This window comes from Rana temporaria, chromosome 12 (genome assembly GCF_905171775.1).
Source record: "Rana temporaria chromosome 12, aRanTem1.1, whole genome shotgun sequence".
NCBI lineage: Eukaryota > Metazoa > Chordata > Amphibia > Anura > Ranidae > Rana > Rana temporaria.
In genome coordinates this window covers 115152125-115176353 of record NC_053500.1, presented here as the reverse complement: position 1 = coordinate 115176353, position 24229 = coordinate 115152125, and the positions used below count along the sequence as shown (strand labels likewise).

The 24229-nt window shown below is 43.4% G+C and overlaps 1 protein-coding gene across 1 annotated transcript in view; it reads left to right on the top strand.

Annotated features, from left to right (window-relative positions):
• Positions 1–24229, top strand: part of LOC120918611 (protein-glutamine gamma-glutamyltransferase 6-like) — a 62856-nt gene that overhangs the window by 15740 nt on the left and 22887 nt on the right. Inside the window, exons 4-7 of the mRNA XM_040330285.1 lie at positions 2604–2722; positions 6902–7012; positions 11453–11624; positions 11941–12073. Coding sequence (XP_040186219.1) covers positions 2604–2722; positions 6902–7012; positions 11453–11624; positions 11941–12073 — 535 coding nt within the window. The remainder of the gene's footprint in view (positions 1–2603; positions 2723–6901; positions 7013–11452; positions 11625–11940; positions 12074–24229) is intronic.

Genomic DNA, 24229 nt, shown 5'->3' with positions numbered 1-24229 from the left:
GATAATTCCCGCGTAGGGGTCTGGTAGTGGTGCATGGTGTCTTGCAAAATGCATTAGCATGTCTTTTGTCTGGAAAAAATGGATCTTGGCGATCACATCTCTTGGAAGTTTCGCTGCGATGTGCGAGGGCTTAGGAAGTCTGTGAGCTCTGTCGATCACTAGATCTTGTTTTTGCAATGAGGGGATAAGGTCCACGAACATTTTTTGCAAAAAGATTCTTAGGTCATTATTTTTTACGTTTTCAGGGATGCCGCGGAATTTAATATTGTTTCGCCTAGACCTATCTTCGAGGTCTGAGACTTTAAGCTTCAGTTGTCTGACTTCTTCCTCAAGAGCAAAATGGTCATCAACTAATTCATTATGGGCGTCAGTGAAGTCAGTCATTTTGTTTTCAATATAATCCACTCTTTCACCCAAATCTCCTATTTCCGCTTTAGATTTTTGCATAAATGCTCTCATGTCATGTTGGATCGCTCCATGCAATGATTTTAGCATTTCCTTCATATCAGTGTCAAGCATTGCTTTGCCAGAGGTGGGAAAGGAGTCCAATTTTACCTCATAGGGGTTAATATCAGCATCAGAATCACAGTCTATTTCAATGTCACTTACTTTATCTCCAGATGACACTTTTCTCCTTTGTTTTACAGGGCTGATGAAGTCTGATTCAAAGGCTTCATTTTGTTGTTCCTTCTCAGGCTGCTGCAGCATCAGAGCCTGTGTCTTTCTCCTCACAGAGTTGCCTGGCAGCTGGTCTGTGTGTGTGAGGGAGGAGGCGCCATCTTTTTCCTGAGGGGATTCAGCCGGACTGATAAACAACCCCAATTTGCGGGGTTTCTTGCGGGAATTACGTTTCTCCATAATGCTGGAGATGTTCTCTGTCCTCTCCGGATCGATACTGTGTCCTCGGGCGCGCTTTTCGTCGCTGCTAGCCGCTTCAGGAAGGTATTAGAACATGGAGCTCTAGCAGTGAGCTTCCATACAGATTCCCTGCTGGCCACGCCCCCCATAACTGACTTTTTTTAACCACTTGCCCACCGTTGTATTGTTAAATGATGGCGGCAGGAACCCTTCCTCCCTCCGGGTGGACGTCCCGGCATTGTGACGAGCGCGCGCGCACTCGCCACATCACTGTGGACCCGATGCGCGTGCCCCGCGGCTGCAATGGCTCATCGCAGAGCAGGGACGTGAATCTGTGTGTGTAAACACACAGATCCACATCCTGTCAGGGGAGAGGATAACTGATCGTATGTTCCTTGTATTTAGGAACAACGATTGGTCTCCTCCTCTCATTAGTCCCCTCCCCTCACAGTTAGAATCACTCCCTAGTACACACAAATAAAGGGGTTGTAAAGGTACAATTTTTTTTCCTAAATAACTTTATTTACCTTAGTGCAGTCCCGCATCCTTCGATTTTTCTTTTAAATGTCCTTATTTCTTCTGAGAATTCCTCACTTCCTGTTCTTCTGTCTGTAACTCCACACAGTAATGCAAGGCTTTCCCCCTAGTGTGGAGTGTCTTTCTTGCCCCCTCCCTTGGACTACGGGAGAGTCAGGACACTCTCTACGTTGCAGATAGAGAAAGGAGCTGTGTGTTAGTGGGCGTCCTGTCTCTCCAGTAGTCCAAGGGAGGGGGCGAGCACGACACTCCACACCAGGGAGAAAGCCTCACATTACTGTGTGGAGTTACAGACAGAAGAACAGGAAGTGAGGATTTCTCAGAAGAAATAAGGACATTTAAAAGCAAAATGGAAGGATGAGGTAAGTGAAGGAGGACTGCACTAAGGTAAAGGAAGCTATTTAGGAAAAAAAAATTGTACCTTTGCAACCCCTTTAACCCCTTGTGTTAACCCCTTCCCTGCCAGTCACATTTATACAGTAATCAGTGCATTTTGATAGCACCGATCGCTGTATAAATGTGAACGGTCCCAAAATAGTGTCAAAAGTGTCCGATATGTCTGCCGCAATGTCACAGTCAAGATAAAAATCGCAGATAGCTGCCATTAGTAGTAAAAACAAATATAATAATAATAAAAATGACATAAATCTATCCCCTATTCTGTAGATGCTATAACTTTTGCACAAACCAATCAATATGCGCTATCTCGGCCTAAACTGAGGGAAAAAAAAAAAAAAATATATATATATATATATATATATATATATATATATATATATATATATATATTTTTTAAATTGGGATATTTATTATAGCAGAAAGTAAAAAATATTGTTTTTTTTTTTCAAAATTGTTGCTCTTTTTTTGTTTATAGTGCAAAAAATTCAATCACAGAGGTGATCAAATACCACCAAAAGAAAGCTCTATTTGTGGGGAAAGAAATTATAAAAATAGAATTTGGGTACAACGTAGCATGACTGCACAATTCTCATTCAAAGTGTGACAGCGCTGAAAGCTGAAAATTGGCCTGGGCAGGAAGGGGGTGAAAATGCCCTGTATTTAAGTGGTTAAAGGTGGTGGTGCTGGGGTTCTCAAGGAACAGAGGCATTAGGGCTTCAGATAGGCTTTAGCCTATCTTTACAATATAAATACTGTATATACATTGTATAATATATCTTATATACTGACTTTATGATTTTTATTTTTAGATGACGATGTTTATCTGGCTAATGAATCAGAGCTAAACGAATATGTGCTAAGTGACAGCACTATCATATACTACGGAAATGAGAATAACATTAGTGAACAGGGCTGGAACTTGGGACAGGTGACTCCAGACTTTACAAAAAGTATTTTTCTTTTGTCAGTGTGAAACAAACACTACAATCATGCTTATATGTAATCTAGATTTGTATGCACAAGCAAATGTCTCAGAGGAGGACAAAGGCAAAAATAAAAGCATATTTAGAGTAGGGACAGGTTGATTTTTTTTTTATTCCTCTCTATGACTTCCTGTGCTGGTGATGATCACTCCTTCTTATACGGCATCAGGGTATAGCGGGATTATAACGGTGCCCATAATCAGAGAAAAACACACTTTGTAAAATCTATAAAGTTTTATTCACATTAAAAAATAGGGTTCAATAAAAAAAATCTGAGTATTTGTACATATCAGAATGGTCATTGATGTCCATATATGGAGATGATCAAGATGTGGTTTCAGATCCAAACATGTTTCGCCTAAATTGGCTTCCTCAGGGGATATACAGATCGCCACTACTCCATAAAACGCTAATCAAAATAAGATCATATACACAAAGTCTAATTATTCACTGGTTACTATGAAACTATATAATCAATATACATAATACAAGATACATTATTTATTGTCCAATCCCTTTAATAATTATTATTAATTATTCAAGCTTTCTTATATGGGTTTCCAGGGCTTTTTTTCTCAGACAATAGGAGCAGGAACTCCCCTTTTCAGGCCTCGTACACACGACCGGACATGTCCGCTAAAAATTGGTCCGCGGACCAGTTTCAGGGGACAGATCCGATCGTGTGTACAGGCTAGCGGACAGATTTCCAACGGACAAATGTTTCTTAGCATGCTAAGAAACATGTCTGCTGGAAAGCTGTCCGGCGGACATGTCCGCTGGTTAGTACACCTAACCAGCGGACAGATATCTCCCGCATGCGTCGAATGGATTCGACGCATGCGTGGAAGTATTTTACTTCCTGGTTTGGTGACGTGGCGGCGTCAACGTCACCGCCACGTCACCGCGCTGTCTGTCCGCGGGGATTTCAGTTTGATGGTGTGTACAGCCATCAGACCGAAATCTCCGAGTGGACATGTCCAATGAAAACGGTCCGCAGACCGTTTTCATCGGACATGTTCGATGGTCTGTACAAGGCCTCAGAGTCACCCCTTTTCTCTGCCCCAACCTACCTCCCAGTACCGTCCCTTTTAGACAATATACAGTAGGACCAAGTATCATTTTGTCGTGCTAAGTAATTTGTATGGAATTTGGTAATGATATTATTATTATTATTTAGGTACTTATATAGCGCCGTCATTTTACGCAGCACTTTACATTGTACATTCACATCGGTCCCTGCCCTCAAGGAGCTTACAATCTAAGGTCCCTAACTCACATTCATATACTGGGGACAATTTTAGACGGAACCAATTAATCTATCAGCATGTCTTTGGAGTGTGGGAGGAAACCGGAGTACCTGGAGGAAACCCACGCATAACTATAACAATTATAGATCCTTAATTTCTTTGTAAGTGGGCAAACTTACAAAATGTAGTTATTTTCCCCACTGTATATGCATATAAATGCATGCACTACACAGATCATACTCACATTTTTTGGCGCAAGGAATTTCCAGTGTTTATACATCAGTGCTGTGTGCAAAGACACAAAGATAACAAAGAATAGATAGCACAGAGAAAAGGAAGTGAATTTGAAAGGAATAAGTCAGATAGGTAATTTATCTAAAAAAATCCTCACACAAAACGGCACTGGATTTTAGGCGGAATCAACGGGTATTTCCACACTTAAAAAACAAAAGACTTCCAATGGCATATTTTACAGTCAGGAAGAAAGAACTAAGAGACGTTTCTTCATAGGGTTTAATAAAATCAAAGTATAGTGTGTAGGTATTAACATGTTGCTTTATGATGCTTGGTACAATATTAAAGGTATACTGTATAGGCCCAAGTAGGTATAGTGCAAGTGGAGGTCTGCTCCCACATACAAAAAAAGGGAAATTCTTTAAAATCTTTACAATTGCTGCTATACATACATGCATATATATTCACACACACACACATATATATATATATATATATATATATATATATATATATATATATATATATACTAGCTGAATACCCGGCGTTGCCCAGTCTTCCTATCTTAACCTTTTGGGGAGGAAAATCATAGTAATATAAATATACCCATCTTTTATATAAGGGTGTAGGTAAGGGTTAATTTAACTGTCATATATTTTTATTTGGCATATAAGTAATATGTGTACCAGGTATTATTGAAATATCTCCAGGCGTACAGAAGTTATGTGGGAACATACATTTCCCATTGATTTGCATGGGACTTTAAACAAAAACCCCGACCCTCACAAATGGGGGTAGTTAAGGGATAAATTAACTATCCTATAGTTTAAGTGGACATATAAGTAACATGTGACCAAGTGTTATCGAAATATGTACAGCCGTTTTGAAGTTATGAAGTAACATGTATTTCCCATAGAGTTGAATGGGATTTTAAAGAAAACCCCCGACCATGGCAAATGGGGGTGGGTAAGGGTTAAACCACCTATCCTATGTTTGTTGCTGACATATAAGTAACATGTGTGCCAAGTTTCATGTTAATATCTTTAGCCGTTTGGACGTGATGCTGGAACATACATACATACATACATACATACATACACACACACGTTGAGTTTTATATATATAGATATATATATATATATATATACTGTACATACATAGTATACACACACACGTACACAGTATATATATTTATATAGTCACTATCAGCAGTATTTGAGTAAGCAATGTACATACAGTATATCAGAGAATGAATATCTTTATTAAGGCTACTTTCACACTGGGGCGGGGGGGCGTTAGTTGTAATGCAAAATAAAATAAATAACTAAAGCGCTAATAATATTAAATAAATGAAAAAATAATGGACGATCAAATGATAAAAGCTGTAATAACGTTAGATGTGTATCTCACACTAAAAAAAATTATAAAAAGAAGTGTAATTGTGCTAAAATCAACCCATATATTCATAAAAACACCAGTTATGTGAATGTGTGAAGTGTTGCTAATAATACCGTAAATCGTTTATATTCAACAAACAGCCATAAAAGTATATAAAAAAACAACTGTAATCAAGTGAAATAAGTGTGTCTAATGAAAATACACTGGAAATAAACCCCCAATGGTAATAAAAATAGAAATAGGTTACATGTGCAAAATTTCGGATAAAGTGCTACAATAAATACACCCTGTGTATATCCAATATACATAACATAAGGAGATCAATCCATATGAAAATAGCAATGTGTTTGGTCACAGGTACTGTAAGGTGCTTTCTGATATACAGCAGTCCTTGGCAATTGTCAAGCAAATCCAGGCGTTCAATATGTCCCTCTTCTCCAAGTATACTTCCACACACCAAGGATCTCAAACAAATAAGAATGAAGAAAACATAGCGTAGTATGCTAAACACTGGCTAGAAAAACGTTGTATGTAAACAACTCACATTTAATCAAATGTGTCTCCGCGTGTAATATGATCAGATACAATGTTGCACTCCTCAAACTCGTCGGATCTCGTCACTCGGCTCCTCCCCTACGCGTTACGTCACTTGTCACGTGATTTTTTAAAGGTCTCTATATATATATATATATACACATACATACATACCTAGTATATCTATACACACACACGTACACAGTATATATATTTATATAGTCACTATCAGCAGTATTTGAGTAAGTAATGTACATACAGTATATCAGAGAATGAATATGTTTATGAAGGCTGCTTTCACACTGGGGCGGGGCGTTAGTGATAAAGCGTCGCCAGTTTTAGCACCACTTTACCACTTTACCACTGTTATAGCAGCGCTTTTAACCCCCGCTAGCGGCCAAGGAAAGGGTTAAAAGCACCTGAAATCACTTTCGATAGCAGGGGTGGTTTAAAAGTGGTGTATACACTGCTCCCGCACTGCCCCAAAGATGCTGCTTGCAGGACTTTTTTTTCCCGTCCTGCTAGTGCACCGCCCCAGTGTGAAAGCACTCAGGCTTTAACACTGGGGAGGCTTGGGAGGTGCTTTTCAGGTGCTATTTTTAGCACTAAAACGCCTAAAAAGTGCCTCAGTATGAAAGTGACCTAAAAGATGAATATAAGATGAACAAAAGTATCTATGTTGCTAAAAATTATATAATGTATTGCATTTAGTTTGAGGAAGACATTTTGGCAATCTGTTTGCTCATTCTGGAAAAACAAAATATGGTGGATATATCCCTTTTGAATGATCCGAAGCAAGTCTCAAGAATGTGCAGTGCAATGGTAAGTCAACATGTATTTGATTAAGCAAGCTTTTCTGGTTCAAGTGCTAGCTCAAAAAAATAGGCCAAAATAAACTCTTTACTATAAGGCCAAACAATATAAGCGTTTGGACATCCCATTTCAAAACTATTGGGATTGATGTGAAGTTGAAAGCATTTCCTTAATATTTTGGAGTATGTCTCTGGACTTTGGACATTTAGCTAAAAGTGTATTTCTTTTTTTTTGTTTCAATCATTTTTATTGGTATATCTCATATCTTATACAAACATAACAAACGTGTAAATTTCCATCAATATTTCATAAAGTTACATATACCTTGAGGTTTACAATGCAGGTATAGTATATTATAAGCATTCGAAATCTATTTGTCATTTTTAATAGAGTGTCCAATGAAAGTATAACGAAACAATTTTTCATATATTAGATTCAAAATAATTTAGTCATTCTAAGCTACATTGAAATTTAATATTTCATATAACTATAGAAAATATGTATTTATATGTAAATGCTAAAAGTGTATTTCTGAGGTCAAGAAGACTTGATTTGCAATTGGGATTTCAGTTCACCTCAAAAGGTTTATTCTGTAGTCTTAAGGTCAGGGCTCTAGGCAGACCGCTTTATATACAACTCATCAAAGCACGTCTTTGATGAATCTGGTTTTGCGCAGGGGTACAGTCATAATTCAACAGAAAATTGCCTTTCCTAAACAGTTTCCATCATTGTCAAAAATAAGCATAATAGGTGTAGTTGATGTAGTCAATATGCAAATTTCTAATTTAACATCAATTTTCATATTGAGAATCAGCACCAACTGTATGGATAATACTCTATCACCATCATCAATATAATCCTCAGGATATCAGTTCCTTCTCCACAGAGGTGTACAGCAATCAATTTGATTTTCCAGCAAAACTCGGGACACCATCTTGAACTGCACTGCCTTTTTTTTTAGACATGTGCACACTGAAATATTTTGTTTCGCAATTTCATTTTCGTCCGAAAAATACATTTATTTAGTTACTCCCAAAAATCATTTTTTTTATTTTTATTTTTATTTTAAATGCATTCGTCCAAAAATCAGAATTAATTAAGGTCAAATCTGTCATTGAAGGCTTATGGTATCTGTCGGGAGTCATAAGAAGATTAGATGAAGCAGCTAAACTGTACGACACCGCAATCTTACATTTCTGGTCTAATGTTCCGCCTACAAGCTATAGAACAGTGGTTCTCAACCTGGGGGTCGGGACCCCCTCGGGGGTCAAACGATGATTTGCCAGGGGTCACCAAATCCTGGGCTGTTCCTAAAGCCCGCACTGTTCTCCCAGGAAGGGAGATGAGAGGGAGAGGAACAAAGAAAAAGGGAGAGAAAGGAAAAAAAGAGAGAGCAGGAAAAACAGTTAGAGGAAGGGATGGGGGAAAAAAACGGAAAGGAGAACAACAAGAAAGAGTGGTACATCCTAAAATGTACTATTATGCCGCGTACACACCATCACTTTATGTGATGAAAAAAAATGACGTTTTTAAAAACGTCACTTTAATTGACTGTGTGTGGGGGAAAACGTTGTTTTATGTCTTGTAAAAAACGACCAAAAAAAATTGAAGCATGCTTCAATTTTATGTGTCGTTTTTCAAAAGTGCACTTTTTACTTCACAGAAATTGACCGTGTGTAGCAAAAAACGTCGTTTTCTAAGACGTTTTTTCATCCACGCATGCCCAGAAGCTAGTTATGAAGCAAGCTTCAATGGTAAAACGTGGTGGAACGTAACCTCACTTTGCTAGAACATTGTGAGAAAAGGATGGTGTGTAGGCAACTTCGTCTTTGAAAATTGAAGTTTCAAAAACGTCATTTTTTACTTCACAGAAAGTGTCGTTTTTTTTCATCACATAAAGTGATGGTGTGTATGCGGCATAAGGGGTTTTAATACTGTACGAGTGGAAGGCACTCAGGAAGAGCTAAATGTTCATGGGTTAGGGGTGCAAATTACTTGTCTTGCCTTGGGTGCTTTCAACCCACGCTATGAAAATAATTTTACTGTTAGGGGTCCCCACAACTTGGGAAATTTTATTAGGGGTCACGGCACTAGTAGGTTAAGAACCACTGCTATAGAAGAATGCTAATGTAGTATGACACTAGTAATAATTATATTTATAAATTATTATTACTAGTCAACCAACATTCGAATTCTTCTATAGCGGAGCATTTGATCGGAAATGTACGATTGCGGCGTCGTACAGTTTAGCTGTTTGTCGAATCTTCTTAGGACTTTCGACAGACACCATAAGCCTTCAATGACAGATTCTACGTTTGTATGTTTTTCACTGCTCTGTTGAATCTTCGTCGTTCATGTCGAATGGTCTACCCCAACACTGTCTCTATAATGTCGAATCTTTCCTCTCTATGTAGAATAATCTTGGACTAATAGAGTTAAGGTTAGGCACATTTGACCGCAGATTCAATAGACACAGATTGCTATTGTCACCGTCATGTCAAATCTCCTATCTATTTCGAACTGTTGTAGCAACGAAAACTAAAATAAAGCATTTTTTTATGTTGGATCTTTCGGATTTTTGCACATCGTTTTTGTTTGTTACAACGATAACGAAAATACCTGAAATTCGGACGAAAATGCATTCGGACGAAAATGCAAGTAAAAAGTAAATCTATAAAGCAACAGATGTACCTCAATCCCCCTCCCAGAAGCATACAAATAACTTCTATGAGCTCCCACAGCCCTACTTAGTTGCCAGGAAGAAAAAAGGCCACCTTATATAAGCTGAGTTTCCGTTAGGTCACATAAGGCTCTAGGCTCTTTTCATGTGAATCATATGTTTCTTCTTCCTTAAAAGTAGTGGGTACTTCCGGCAGTGGAGGAGAGAAGGAAAGCATAATATATGCTGCTGGGAAAAGGGATATAACACCAAACCTCTTGCTCTACCCTGTGTTTATCTGACGCAACATATATTTTATGGCCATCCAAGATGGTAATCTATCATGCATATAGTCTTCAGAAATGCTTTGTTAAATTGTTCATGAGGTTCAGAATGATATCATCCATGGTAGGTAGTTGTTTTTCAAAGGACTTTCACACCTGGATCCCTATCCTGGCTTGGAAGTGGTCTTCCTTCCCAGTAATATACAGTAGCTGGGTTGATAAAGCTAATGGTCCTTTCTTTTTTCTGAGCCAGCGAGCCGAACAATAAAAAAAATCTACAGATTACTTCGCTACACAAGCAAGGTAGATGGAGAGATCCCTCTCCCACCAGAATTCTGACAGCGGGAGATGGCATTGTCAGAATACACCGATCAACGGCTGCAACCTATTGGCTGTAGCCCCTGATCAAGAAAGGTTTTCCAACATTCTCCTTCTGAAGACATGGGTTCATGTCACAGAAGACAAAGGCCCCGTACACACGACCGGATCTGTCCGCTGATACTTGTCCGCGGACCAGTTTCAGCAGACAAGTTCGGTCGTGTGTACGGCCGACCGGACAGGTTTCCAGCGGACATTTGTCCAGCCGACCGTTTTCCAGCGGACAAAAATTTCTTAGCATGCTAAGAAACCTGTCCGCTGGAAGCCTGTCTGTTCAGTCGTCTGTACAGACTCACCGGACATGTCCGATCGGCCGCCATCCCTCGCATGCGTCAAAGTGATTCGACTCATGCCGATTTCAGCGGACAGTCCATCCGTGTGTATGAGGCCAAAGTCTCTAGAACTCTCTAGGCCAGAGGTATCCATAATTTTTTGAAAGAGGGTCAGATTTGAAGAAGTGAACGTGCGCGAAGGCCGACCATTTTGCCTGACATTCTTTGAACCATTAAAATTCAGACTGCAGACCCACCATTGTCTTGAATGCAGCCTTATTATTGACAGGAATGCAGACTCACCATGGCCATCAGTGCAGTCTGATTGATGCCCATCTGCAACCTCGGATGGGACAGGGAGGGGACGAGAGGAGCGCCAACAGATTACATACAGCAGAATCTGTTTTCTCTGCGGCCTCTTTAATACAAAGTCCTGCCTCCTGTGATGGACAACAGTCGTCCAATGGCAGTGCAGGAGACGGGACTTCCTATTACAGAGGCCGCTGTCCAAACAGGAAATACACTAAACTCGTCCCGCCTCCTCCCTGTCCCATCCAAAGCAGCCAGCGTGTATATCTTTTGTGGCCCCCCGGTGCTTGGGAACTCATTGGGTGCCACAAAAGATATACATGTCCAAATTACCAGACAGGCCGTTTCGAAAACCGGAACGTGGGCCGGCCTTTGGACATGCCTGCTCTAGGCACACCCTAGGAAGTTTTTCTCGCCCTCCTCTAAATATATTGCTAGTGTGATTTTAACTTTGTTGTACTGTTGTTGCTATTGAATTAGTGCTTTATTTGGATATCAGTAATCTAAGATTCTATGAAAGAAAACGATCGTTTCAATTCTCTTTAAGGTTAACAGTAATGATGAAAAAGGAGTGATCCTGGGTGATTGGAGTGGAGATTATGCTGATGGCCGCAGTCCTACAAGCTGGTCAGGAAGTGTGACCATACTGAAACAGTGGGCAAATTCTGGTCCAGTTAAATATGGACAGTGCTGGGTCTTTGCTGGAGTACTATGCACAGGTACATTTAAATCCTCAACCACACCATCAGGACAAAAATGTTTTCCTTATACATATTGGAAAACAAAATTAATAACAAAAGCCCATATGATCCCCAAAGTATACAGAATATCTGTAAACAGCAGAATGAAAAACTGCTGAAGGGCAGTAACTCATGAAAAACAATCAGGATTTGGGTTTATTGAAGTCATGTGATTAAAAAAAGAATTATGATTGGTTGTCATACATTTCCTTACTAATCCAAGCCCCAAATACAGAAAAAACATGTGACATAAAAAGCAAATGTCGTACAATCATCATGTTTTGATCTCTTTTAGTACTGAGATGCCTGGGAATACCAAATCGCGTTGTCACCAATTTTTCCTCTGCTCACGACACCAATGAAAATCTCAGTATCGATGCTTACTTTGATCCAGACGGGAACAATCTAGGCGGATCGGACAGTGTTTGGTAATGATAAATAGCTGGTCAAGAGATGATATATTTATTTTATCAGTAAAGATATTTTATTACTTTGAATTGTGAAGAAGTAACCATCATATCTATATTTCAGTCCATACGATAGAGGTACTTGCTTTGATGTGATATTTGAAATAGGGGCCTTCACCCTAACCAATATTCTTGTGTCTCCGATGTTATTTTTTCCCCTTTTTTTTTTTTATCCTTTCTTTTTATTTTTACCTGTTATTCCATTTATATTTGCTTATTTGTTGTCGATTATCCTTTCTTTTTTTGTTATATCTCTCCGGGAGGTATCTTGATTACACTAAAATGTATTGTGATTTATTGTCTTTATATTATTTCTTATTTCTTAAAAATAAAATACTTTGAAAGTAAAATAGGGGCCTTCACAATAAAACTAAGATGTGCTAGCAATTCTAAGGCCTCATGCACAGTGGGCGTTATAAAAACGCCAGTAGCTTTGCAGTGAGTTTTTCAGCATTTTTGCAATAAGCCTTTTTTTGGAGTTTTTTTAGCTTTTTTTTTTTAATTAATGAGATCAAAAATTTTAATAAAAGCTGGTGAGCCGCGTTTTTGAATGTTTAGCGTTGTTTATCTGCGTTTTTTTGACGTTAGAGTGTTTTTACAACTCAAAAACTCCTGAATCAAGCCGATTCAACAAAAGCAATGTAAGGCTCAGAGCAGTGGAACCTTGGTATGTAGCTGGAAGTTGTAGTCAGGGTGTCCAAGCTGTGGTGTCCTCCCATCCACCAAAAGACAATGGAGTCATCAGAAAAGTTAGCTGGCAACTCCATAACCCTCAAACAGTTTTTTATTGTTAAGCCATTCGAGTGAGTATACAGACAGTAGCAGACGTGTTTCGGCAATAAGCCTTGTTGACAGCACACATATACGTTAGAAAATTATTATTATTAGGTACTTATATAGCGCCGTGAATTTACGCAGCGCTTTACATATACAATGTAAATTTACATCGGTCCCTATCCTCAAGGAGCTAACAATCTAAGGTCCCTAACTCACATTCATATACTAGGGCCAATTTAGGCACAAGCCAATTAACCTACGATAGATAGATAGATAGATAGATAGATAGATAGATAGATAGATAGATAGATAGAGATAGATAGATCTATTAAATGATTTCTGCCCCTCCTTCAATTAGTAAAACGTTCATTTAGGCAACACATGATTATTAACACGTGTCAACAGATGTGATGTTGATGGAAGGAGAGTGGAAAATCATATCTTAATACAACACAAATTAGAAAAAACTACAATCCTATCCCAATGCAGTTTCTCACAAAAGTGAGTACACCACTCACACTTTTGTAAATATTTTATTATATCTTTTTATGTGACAACACCGAAGAAATTACACTTTGCTACAATGTAAAGTAGTGAGTGTGCAGCTTGTATAACAGTTTAAATTTGCTGTCCCCTCAAAATAACTCAACACACAGACATACATTTTGAAACCGCTGGCAACAAATATATATATATGTATATGTAGAAAAAGTTATACATAAAAATTGAGTTTATGGAGTTGCCAGCAATCTTTTCTGATGACTGATTATAAAGCCATTCTCCTTAGGGGCTGCAAACTGTGTACCCAGCCATGCACAGGAGCCTTGGATAAGCACCAGCCTAAGTGCTAGTTAGTTCACACCAGACGCAGTTCCGTGTGCTTGCGTCCATAGACACAGAGGGGCTGATTTACCAAGCCTTTACTCCATGACTCATGGAGTAAAAGCAGGAGTAGCAGCCGTTTGGCCATTTACTAAAGAAATACGCTGCTAGTGCAGTGTATTTCCCTAGTTACTAATGTGCTCCGTGCGCCCAGGAGAGGGTGCATTGTGCACCAGTACAGACCTGGCGCACGGCACATTAAACTGTAAATTGCGGGGGTTTGGGCGGGAGTTTATTAGGGGGGGAGGTGGGGGGATGCAGGGGAAGTGAAGTGACATGTGTTTTGAAGTGTTTGGCGGGCCGAATTGAAAGGGAAAGTGTTTTTTGAAAACAGATCCCCGTACGCTTGCACAGTGCGCCTGAACCTCGGGAGGTTCATTTGCATACTGGGCATGCGCAGAGAGAAAAGTCAGGGATTCCCGTGCGCCTTGTCAGTACGCCGTGAAAATCTTGGTAAATACCAAGCGGCGTACCCGTGATTGCGCTGCGTGACGCGGCGCACGGGAATCTCCGAGCTGTTTTCAGCCCTGAAGGGGAACTCGGCGCCAAATTTCAAACTTGAAATCGGCGCGGGTCCCCCTTCAGGGCTACATTAGGCTCTTAGGCTTGGTCCGGAACGTGAGGGGTTAAACCCGCGCCGATTCGGCGCTGGGGTCCCCCCCAGATCCAAACCAAGCCCTCATCCCAAGCATGCAGTCTGGCCCGGACAGGAATGGGGGAGGGGACGAGCGAGCGGCCCCCCCCCCTCCTGAGCCGTACCAGACCGCATGCCCTCAACATGGGGGAGTGTGTGCTGTGGGGGAGGGGGGCACTGCCCCCCCACCCCACAGCACTCTTGCCCCCATGTCGATAGGGACAAGAGCCTCTTCCCGACAACCCTTGCCATTGGTTGTCGGGGTATGCGGGCGGGGCTAATCGGAATCTGCGAGCTCCCTTTAATAAGGGGGCCCCCAGATGCCGGCCCCCCACCCTATGTGAATGAGTATGGGGTACATCGTACCTCTACCCATTCACATGGGGGAAATGTAAAGTAAAAAAAACACACCACACAGAATAAAATATTTTATTAATCTGCTCCGGAGCCCCCCCTTTCTTCTTTAGCTCTCTTAGAAGGGGGGGTTTCTTCTCTCCCGATCTTCCGCCGGGACCCTGGGCTTCGGTGATTTCTGCCGGGGGAGGGCGCCATCCCTCGGTCCTCTCCGGAGCCTTCCGCCGGATGCCCCCACCCCATTTAAGCTCTTTTTCATTAGGGAGGGGCATCCGGACTTCGGGGTCTTCTGCCGGGGGATGGCGCCTATCCCCCGGTCTTTCCGGTGCCTTCCGCCAGGGTTCCGGTCTTCCTGGTCTTCTGCCGGGGGTGCGCCAACTCCCCGGTCTTTTCTCTGCTCCCTCTTCTGCCTGGCTCCCCCGCGGAGCCAGGGCTTTCTTCCGTCTTCTTTCTTCTCTCTTCCTTCTTCTGCCTGTCTCCTCCGGGAGCACAGGGCTTGTCTGCGCTGTCCTCTCCCTTCTCTTCCATTGGATGTTGACACGACGAGGTTCCGCGCTGACATGCCGTGTCAGCGGCGGGCATGGACTTATATAGGGCAATGCCACCATGTGACCTCAACCCATGTGACATCACATTCCCTGGGCATGATGGGAATGTGATGTCACATGGGTTGAGGTCACATGGTGGCATTGCCCTATATAAGTCCATGCCCACTGCTCAGACGGCATTCCAGCGCCGGACCTCGTCGTGTCAACATCGAATGGAAGAGAAGGGAGAAGACAGCGGAGACAAGCCCTGTGCTCCGCGGAGGAGACAGGCAGAAGCGGAAGGCATCGCAGAAGCCCGGAGAGTGGCGCCCTCCGGCGGAAGACACCGTACAAGCCCGGGACCCTCCCCCAAAGGCAGGAGCCTCCCTGGTGAAGGGGGTCCCGGTGAATTACGTCGCTGAAGACGGGGGTGGGGTGCCAGTGCACCCCCCCCGCAGAAACCGTCGTGGAAGCCCGGGACCCTCCCCCAAAGGCAGGAGCCTCCCTGGTGAAGGGGGTCCCGGTGAATTACGTCGCTGAAGACGGGGGTGGGGTGCCAGTGCACCCCCCCGCAGAAACCGTCGTGGAAGCCCGGGACCCTCCCCCAAAGGCAGGAGCCTCCCTGGTGAAGGGGGTCCCGGTGAATTACGTCGCTGAAGACGGGGGTGGGGTGCCAGTGCACCCCCCCGCAGAAACCGTCGTGGAAGCCCGGGACCCTCCCCCAAAGGCAGGAGCCTCCCTGGTGAAGGGGGTCCTGGTGAATTACGTCGCTGAAGACGGGGGTGGGGTGCCAGTGCACCCCCCCGCAGAAACCGTCGTGGAAGCCCGGGACCCTCCCCCAAAGGCAGGAGCCTCCCTGGTGAAGGGGGTCCCGGTGAATTACGTCGCTGAAGACGGGGGAGGGGTGCCAGTGCACCCCCCCCCCCCCCGCAGAAACCGTCGTAGTAGCCCGGGACCCTCCCCCAAAGGCAGGAGCCTCACTGGTGAAGGGGGTTCCGGCAGAAGATGGCGAAGCCCGGGGCCTAATGGGGTGGTGGTGGGGGGCCCCGGCAGAAGACCCCCGGCTGACTAATAAATTAATTTATTCATGTGTGGTGTATTATTTTTTTCCATTTTTTTCCCCAGGTGAATGGGTAGGGGTACAATGTACCCCCATACTCATTCACATAGGGTGGGGGGCCGGAATCTGGGGACCCCTTTATTAAAGGGTCTCTCAGATTCTGATAAGCCCTCCGCCCGCATACCCCGACAACCAACGGCTAGGGTTGTCGGGAAGAGGCTCTTGTCCCTATCGACATGGGGACAAGAGTGCTTTGGGGTGGGGGGGCAGTGCCCCCCTCCCCCACAGCACACACTCCCCCATGTTGAGGGCATGTGGTCTGGTATGGCTCAGGAGGGAGGGGGGCGCTCGCTTGTCCCCACCCCCATTCCTGTCTGACCAGACTGCGTGCCTGGGATAATGGCTTGGTTTGGATCTTGGGGGGGACCCCACGCTATTTTTTTTGCGCGGGTTTAACCCCTTATGTTCCAGACCAAGCCTAAGAGCCTGGAGGGAACCCACCTTATTTTTTTGGGGGGGGTCTGGAGTTCCCCTTCATGAACAGCGATCTGTCATTTACACATGTCAGTCCCACCCCCCCCCTACAGTTAGAACACACCCAGGGAACATATTTAACCCCTCCCTCGCACCTAGTGTTAACCCCTTCCCTGCCAGTGGCATTTTTAGAGTAAGCAATGCATTTTTTACAGCACTGATCGCTAGAAAAATGCCAATGGTTCCAAAAAAGTGTTCGATGTGTCCGCCATAATGTCGCAGTACCGATAAAAATCGCTGATCGCCCCAATAACTAGTTAAAACAAAAAAAAAAAATATTTTGTAGACGCTATAACTTTTGCAAAAACCAAACACTAAACGCTATTTGCGATTTTTTGGAACCAAAAAGATGTAGAATACGTATCGGCCTAAACTGAGTTTTTTTTTAGTTTTTACAATATATATTTTTGGGGATATTTATTATAGCAAAAAGTAAAAATAATTTTTACATATGTGGGCGGGACTTACGCAAGTCCCGCCCACATATATAAACATCGTTCAAACCACACATGTGAGGTATTGACGCGTGCCTTAGAGCGAGAGCAATACTTTTACCACTAGACCTTCTTTGTAACTATAAACTGGTAACCTGGAAAAAAAAATAAAAGGTCGCCTATGGGGATATTCACGGAATTCATTTTGGCCCCATTGCAGGAGTGTTTCCAATAGTAAAGCGTGACATGTAAGGTATCTATTTACTCAGTGTAACATCATCTTTCACATTATCCCCAAAAATTGGGCTCACTTTTGTGTTTTGTTAATTTTTAACCACTTGAGCCCGGACCATATTTCTGGTCAATGACCGGGCAAGTTTTTGTGATTCGGCACGGCGTCGCTTTAACTGACAATTGCGCAGTCGTGCGACGTGGCTCCCAAACAAAATTGGCAACCTTTTTTTTCCCACAAATAGATTATTAAATGTGCGTGTTTACTTCTGTCTTTAACACCTCCCCTTCAGGCTGGAAAGCATCAGATCAGGGGAAACCAAAAAAAAAAAGCTCTCATTCCATTGCAGCTTGGTTCCTACATGTGTGATGAACTGAGCATGCTCAAACACTTAGAAAAAAAATATCCTTTCTTTTTAAAAGGTGAAAAACACTCATTGGATGCTCATAGAGCGTGGTTTGGGTTAATTGCAGGTGTGCCCAATTACAAGCTCACCCAAACTAGAGACTGCAATTTGGTCATGTGATTTCAATTGCTTCATTACTAGCACTGTTATAAAAAGCTTGGATCGATCAGTCCTCAGCTGCCCTCAGAAGGGGCAGGCTGGCAGAAATGCTGTTGCTAAACACAAATGTGGTTTGTTGCATGGGTTTTGTTTTATTTTGCCAATGGTTTTGGTTTATTTTTAAATGATGTTCACTTTGATGTATTTGTCTATGTGGCCTTATTTTATGAAAAATGTGTAAAGCTATGGTTGTTTAGAATTTTGAAATGTATTTTTGTTTGTTTGTCTTTTTTGCTTTCCTTGTTTTGTTGACCAATAAAAATTACTTTAAAATTGTTAAGTTTGTCTTTTGTTACTTTTTCATGCTACATATGTTGACAGCTGCAGCTGAACTAGGTTAGGGCCTAACAAATTATGTGTGATTTTTGTCTAAGCTTCTTTCCTGGTGTGTAATCATGAAATGTTTGCCATGTTTATTCTCCCTGACTTTAAAGACAAAAACTGGTAAGTATTTTATTTTTTCTGCAGTGGTCCTCAGCCCTCAAGTACCCCCGACAGGACATGTTTTGTGGATTTCTCTTATCAAGAATTGCTGTCCAGACTGTATTTTAAAGCACATGTGCAAGATGAAGGAAAACCTGCAAACATGGCCTGTGGGGGGGGGGTTTGCTATTGGTGGACAGGCTTGACGTGCTGATTTACAGCACTGTGCTTAAATCTAGCGCAAGGCAATCCTATTCAAATTGTGGGTGTTTGAGGGAAGCCAAGTGAGTGTTAGAACCCCTGCTTTGTGTTTTTTATTTTTGTGTTGAGCTTTGTGTCCCTTTTCTTAAAATTGGCTTCACTTCCTGTCACACAGCTGAACAGGAAGTGAGGTTAAAACCCTACCAGTGTCATTTCTTGGGGACACAGGTCAATCTAACTAGTGTCCCCATTAAGCAAATTGCACTCCAGCACTGCTGTGTACACCCCAAATCATGGGTCTTCAAACTACGGCCCTCCAGTTGTTCAGGAACTACAATTCCCATCATGCCTAGTCATGTCTGTGAATGTCAGTGCATTACAAGGCCTCATGGGATGTGTAGTTCTAAAACAGCTGGAGGGCCGTAGTTTGAGGATCCCTGCCCAAAATGATTATTTAGTTTGGGGTTTAGTAAAGGCAAAGCCACTCTGCAGTACAAGCATAGTTGCTGAAAATCAGTGAGGAAGCACTGATGGTTTTAACATCCAATCCTGTAGAAGCAAAGTTGTTTTGTTTTCTTTCTTCCTTGCTTTGCACTTGTAGTGCAAAGTGGATTTGCCTTTAGTCAATGGACCCCAAAGTCCAAGATCCCTAATAATTTGGGGTGTACACAGCAAAATGCTAGAGTGCAATTTACATAATGGGAAACTATTTAGATTGATCTGTGTCCCCAAGAAAAGATATTAGTAAGGTTTTACCCTCACTTCCTGTTTGGCTATGTGACAGGAAGTGAATGAATTAGAAAGGGTGAAGACACCTCACAAATGTTGTCACTATCAGGGGTGCAGACATCCCCAAAAAAATGAGCAGATAATACTTATTTGCAAATTAATAATTTTTTAGTTAACATTGGGTGGGGTGCTCTAACACACACATTCCTACATATTAGCAACGCTCTATCCTGGCCTATTGGCATGGTTATATTTTCTTAGGGCTCTCAATAAAACTCTATGAAATTTGTGCTTAAACTAGAACCAGGGGCGGACTGACAACTCATGGGGCCCCTGGGCAATAGAAGATTATGGGGCCCCTCTGGCTTACAGATGACCACCACGCCAGGAGGTAGTGCAGAGGCGGGCAGCTAAAATCTTGGGATATTCACATTAAAAGCATGTCATTTTCGGACATATCGGGGACAGATCTAAAAAAAACACAGATTTTTACATGCTGTCCCTGGTTTTACTGAGCCTGGCAACCCGGATGGGGCCCCCTAGTGGCATGGGGCCCTCGGGCAGTGCCCGAGTGACTCAATGGTCAGTCCGCCCCTGACAAGAACTATAATCAACAAGTTTTATTTTCTTTAATTTTGGATAGAGTGAGGGAGGGTTATAGGCCCTGTCAGTTTATTTTGTATTATCTGTGTCCAATTGGGGAGATTTGCCTTCACTTCCTGCCCCATAGCCAAACAGGAAGTGAGAGAAAAACTATGCAAATTAACCACTTCCCGCCCAGCCTATGGCCGATTTACGTCCGGGAAGTGGTTACACAATCCTGACAGGACGTCCTGCAGGATTTCATGCCGCACGCGCCTGTGGGGGCACGCAGCGTGGCGATCGGTGATGCGGGGTGTCAGTCTAACACCCTGCATCTCCGATCTCGGTAAAGAGTCTCTCACGGAGACGGAGACTCTTTACCACGTGATCAGCCGTGTCCAATCACGGCTGATCACGATGTAAACAGGAAGAGCCATCGATGGCTCTTCCTCACTCGCGTCTGACAGACGCGAGTATAGGAGAGCCGATCGGCGCCTCTCCTGACAGGGGGCGTTCGCGCTGATTGTTTATCAGCGCAGCCCCCCCTCGGATCACCACACTGGACCACCAGGGTGTGCAAAAACAAAAAAAATATAGAACAAAAAAACAAAAAGCATTAAAAAATAAGAAAAAAGATGCCAATCAGTGCCCACAAATGGGCACTGACTGGGAAAATCAGTGCCACCCCACAGTGTCCATCAGTGCCACCCCACAGTGCCCATCCATGCACAGTGCCCACCTATCAGTGCCCACCTGTGCCACCCATAAGTATCCATCAGTGCCACCCATAAGTGCCGCCCATCTGTGCCGCCCATGAGTGCCCATCAGTGCCGCCTATGAGTGCCCATCAGTGCCGCATAGCAGCGCCGCCAATCAATGCCACCTCATCTGTGCCCGTCAGTACTACCTCATCGATGTCCATCAGTGCCATCTCATCGGTGCCCATCAGTGCCGCCATATCAGTGCCCGTAATTGAAAGAGAAAAACTTATTTACAAAAAAATTAACCTTAAAAAATAAAAACGTTTTTTTGTTTCAAAATTTGCAGTCTTTTTTTAGTTGTTGCGCACAAAAAAAAAACCCAGAGGTGATCAAATAACAACAAAAGAAAGCTCTATTTGTGGGGAAAAAAGGACGCCAATTTTGTTTGGGTACAGTGTTGTATGACCGCGCAATTGCCATTCAAAGTGCGACAGTGTTGAAAGCTGAAAATTGGCTTGGGCGGGAAGGTGCGTAAGTGCCTGGTATGGAAGTGGTTAAGGGAATCCAGTGCCCCCCCAGAACTAGTGTGTGGGTCCCCTGAAAATTACTGGGCGGGGTTATACAAAAACAGGGTGTGACCTTGACAGGAAGGGGTGGGTCATTTTTCTATTAGGAGGTGCAGATATGTAGTCAGGCCTAGGGCAGAACCAAACCTAAATATACTACTGCATATTAGGGCTTATTTAGACCGGATCCAATTTACAGCGTGTTTTTATATTGTGGGAGGAAACCCACGCAGGCACAGGGAGAACATGCAAACTCCATGCAGATGCTGTCACGGGCGGGATTCGAACCAACGACTCTTTTGCTGCTAGGTCAAAGTGCTATACACTACACCACTGTGGTGAACGAACATGATTGCAGCTGAAAGCATGAGATCTTTTATTTATTTTTTCAATACCATGCTTTCCAGCCTTATTGACCCCGCCTCTCTCCATAAAGAGGACCTGTCACACACTAGTCCTATTACAAGGGATGTTTACATTCCTTGTAATAGGAAGAAAACTGATCTTTTTTTTTTATTTTTTTATTTCAGTGTAAAAAATTATAAAACTAAATAAAAATAAATAAGAAAACCCATTAAAAATTTTTTAAAGCGCCCCGTCCCGACGAGCTCGCGCACAGAAGCAAACGCATACGCGAGTAGCGCCCGCATATGAAAACGGTATTCAAACCACACAAGTGAGGTATCGCCGCGATCGTTAGAGTGAGAGCAATAATTCTAGCCCTAGACCTACTCTGCAACTCAAAAAATGCAACCTGTAGAATTTTTTTAACGTCGCCTATCGAGATTTTTAAAGGGTAAAAGTTTGACGCCATGCCACGAGCGGGCGCAATTTTTAAGCGTGACATGTTGGGTATCATTTTACTCGGCGTAACATTATCTTTCACAATATATAAAAAAATTGGGCAAAATGTATTGTTGTCTTATTTTTTAATTCAAAAAAGTGATTTTTATCCAAAAAAAGTGCGCTTGTAAGACCGCTGCGCAAATACGGTGTGACAAAAAGTATTGCAATGACTGCCATTTTATTCCCTAGGATGTCTGCTAAAAAAAAATATATAATGTTTGGGGGTTCTGATTAATTTTCTAGCAAAAAAATTTTGATTTTCACATGAAGGAGAGAAGTGCCAGAATTAACCCGGTGGGCAAGTGGTTAAAGTACTCATGGCTATAAAGAATAGAGTCATTGCTCATTAAAAAAAAAAAAAAAAAAAAAGGGGGTCCCTCCAAATTAAATTACCAGGCCCTTCAGGTCTGGAATGGATATTAAGGGGAACCCCGCCGTAAAAAAACCCCCAAAAAATGGCGTGGGGTCCCCCCAAATATCCATACCAGACCCTTCAGGTCTGGTGTGGATTTTAAGGGGAACTCCACCCCAAATTGAAAAAAAAATGGCGTGGAGTCAAAGTGTCAAAGTGTTAAAAATGACAGTAGCCGGTTTTTGACAAATCTTTTAATAAAATCTTCTTTTCTTCTTTCCTTCGGGTTTCTTCCGCTGCTTCTATCTTCTCGTCCACATCTTGCCCGACGTCTTCTTCTATCTTCTCCGTCCGTCCTTCAGCCTTCTGGTCCCGCATCTTGTGTCTTCTCCGGTCTTCTTCTCGGTCCGCCAGCCTTCTCGTCCCCGGACTCAGCGTTTGAATTTGAATTGGGCCGTCATGTTCCCGCTCCTGGGACCCGCCCCCCTCTGACGCCACAAGTAAACTCCTTAGAAGGTCATGTGCGTCAGAGGGGGGCGGGGTCACAGAGCGTCACACAGCGGGGGAATTCAATTTCAATCGCGCCGCCCGGAGAAGAAGTTCCCGCCGTGTCACACTCATGTGACCCCGCCCCCCTCTGACGCACATGACCTTCTAAGGAGTTTACTTGTGGCGTCAGAGGGGGGCGGGTCCCAGGAGCGGGAACACGACGGCCCAATTCAAATTCAAACGCTGAGTCCGGGGACGAGAAGGCTGGCGGACCGAGAAGAAGACCGGAGAAGACACAAGATGCGGGACCAGAAGGCTGAAGGACGGACGGAGAAGATAGAAGAAGACGTCGGGCAAGATGTGGACGAGAAGATAGAAGCAGCGGAAGAAACCCGAAGGAAAGAAGAAAAGAAGATTTTATTAAAAGATTTGTCAAAAACCGGCTACTGTCATTTTTAACACTTTGACATTTTTTTTTGGGGTGAAATGGTAGAGGTACAATGTACCCCATTACCATTTCACATAGGGGGGGGGCCAGGATCTGGGGGTCCCCTTTGTTAAAGGGGTCTTCCAGATTCTGATAAGCCTCCCGCCCGCATACCCCCACAACCACCGGGCAAGGGTTGTGGGGATGAGACCCTTGTCCCCATCAACATGGGGACATCCTCCCCATGTTGAGGGCATGTGGCCTGGTGCGGTTCAGGAGAGGGGGGGGGCCGCACTCTGTCCCCCCCTCTTTTCTGCGGCCGGCCAGGTCAACGTGCTCGGATAAGGGTCTGGTGTGGATTTTTAGGGGGACTCCACGCCATTTTTTTTTTCAATTTGGGGTGGAGTTCCCCTTAAAATCCACACCAGACCTGAAGGGCCTGGAATGGATATTTGCCGGGAACCGCACGTCTTTTTTTTTTTTGGTTTTTACGGCGGGGTTCCTGGGACCCGCCCCCCTCTGACGCCACAAGTAAACTCCTTAGAAGGTCATGTGCGTCAGAGGGGGGCGGGGTCACAGAGCGTCACACAGCGGGGGAATTCAATTTCAATCGCGCCGCCCGGAGAAGAAGTTCCCGCCGTGTCACACTCATGTGACCCCGCCCCCCTCTGACGCACATGACCTTCTAAGGAGTTTACTTGTGGCGTCAGAGGGGGGCGGGTCCCAGGAGCGGGAACACGACGGCCCAATTCAAATTCAAACGCTGAGTCCGGGGACGAGAAGGCTGGCGGACCGAGAAGAA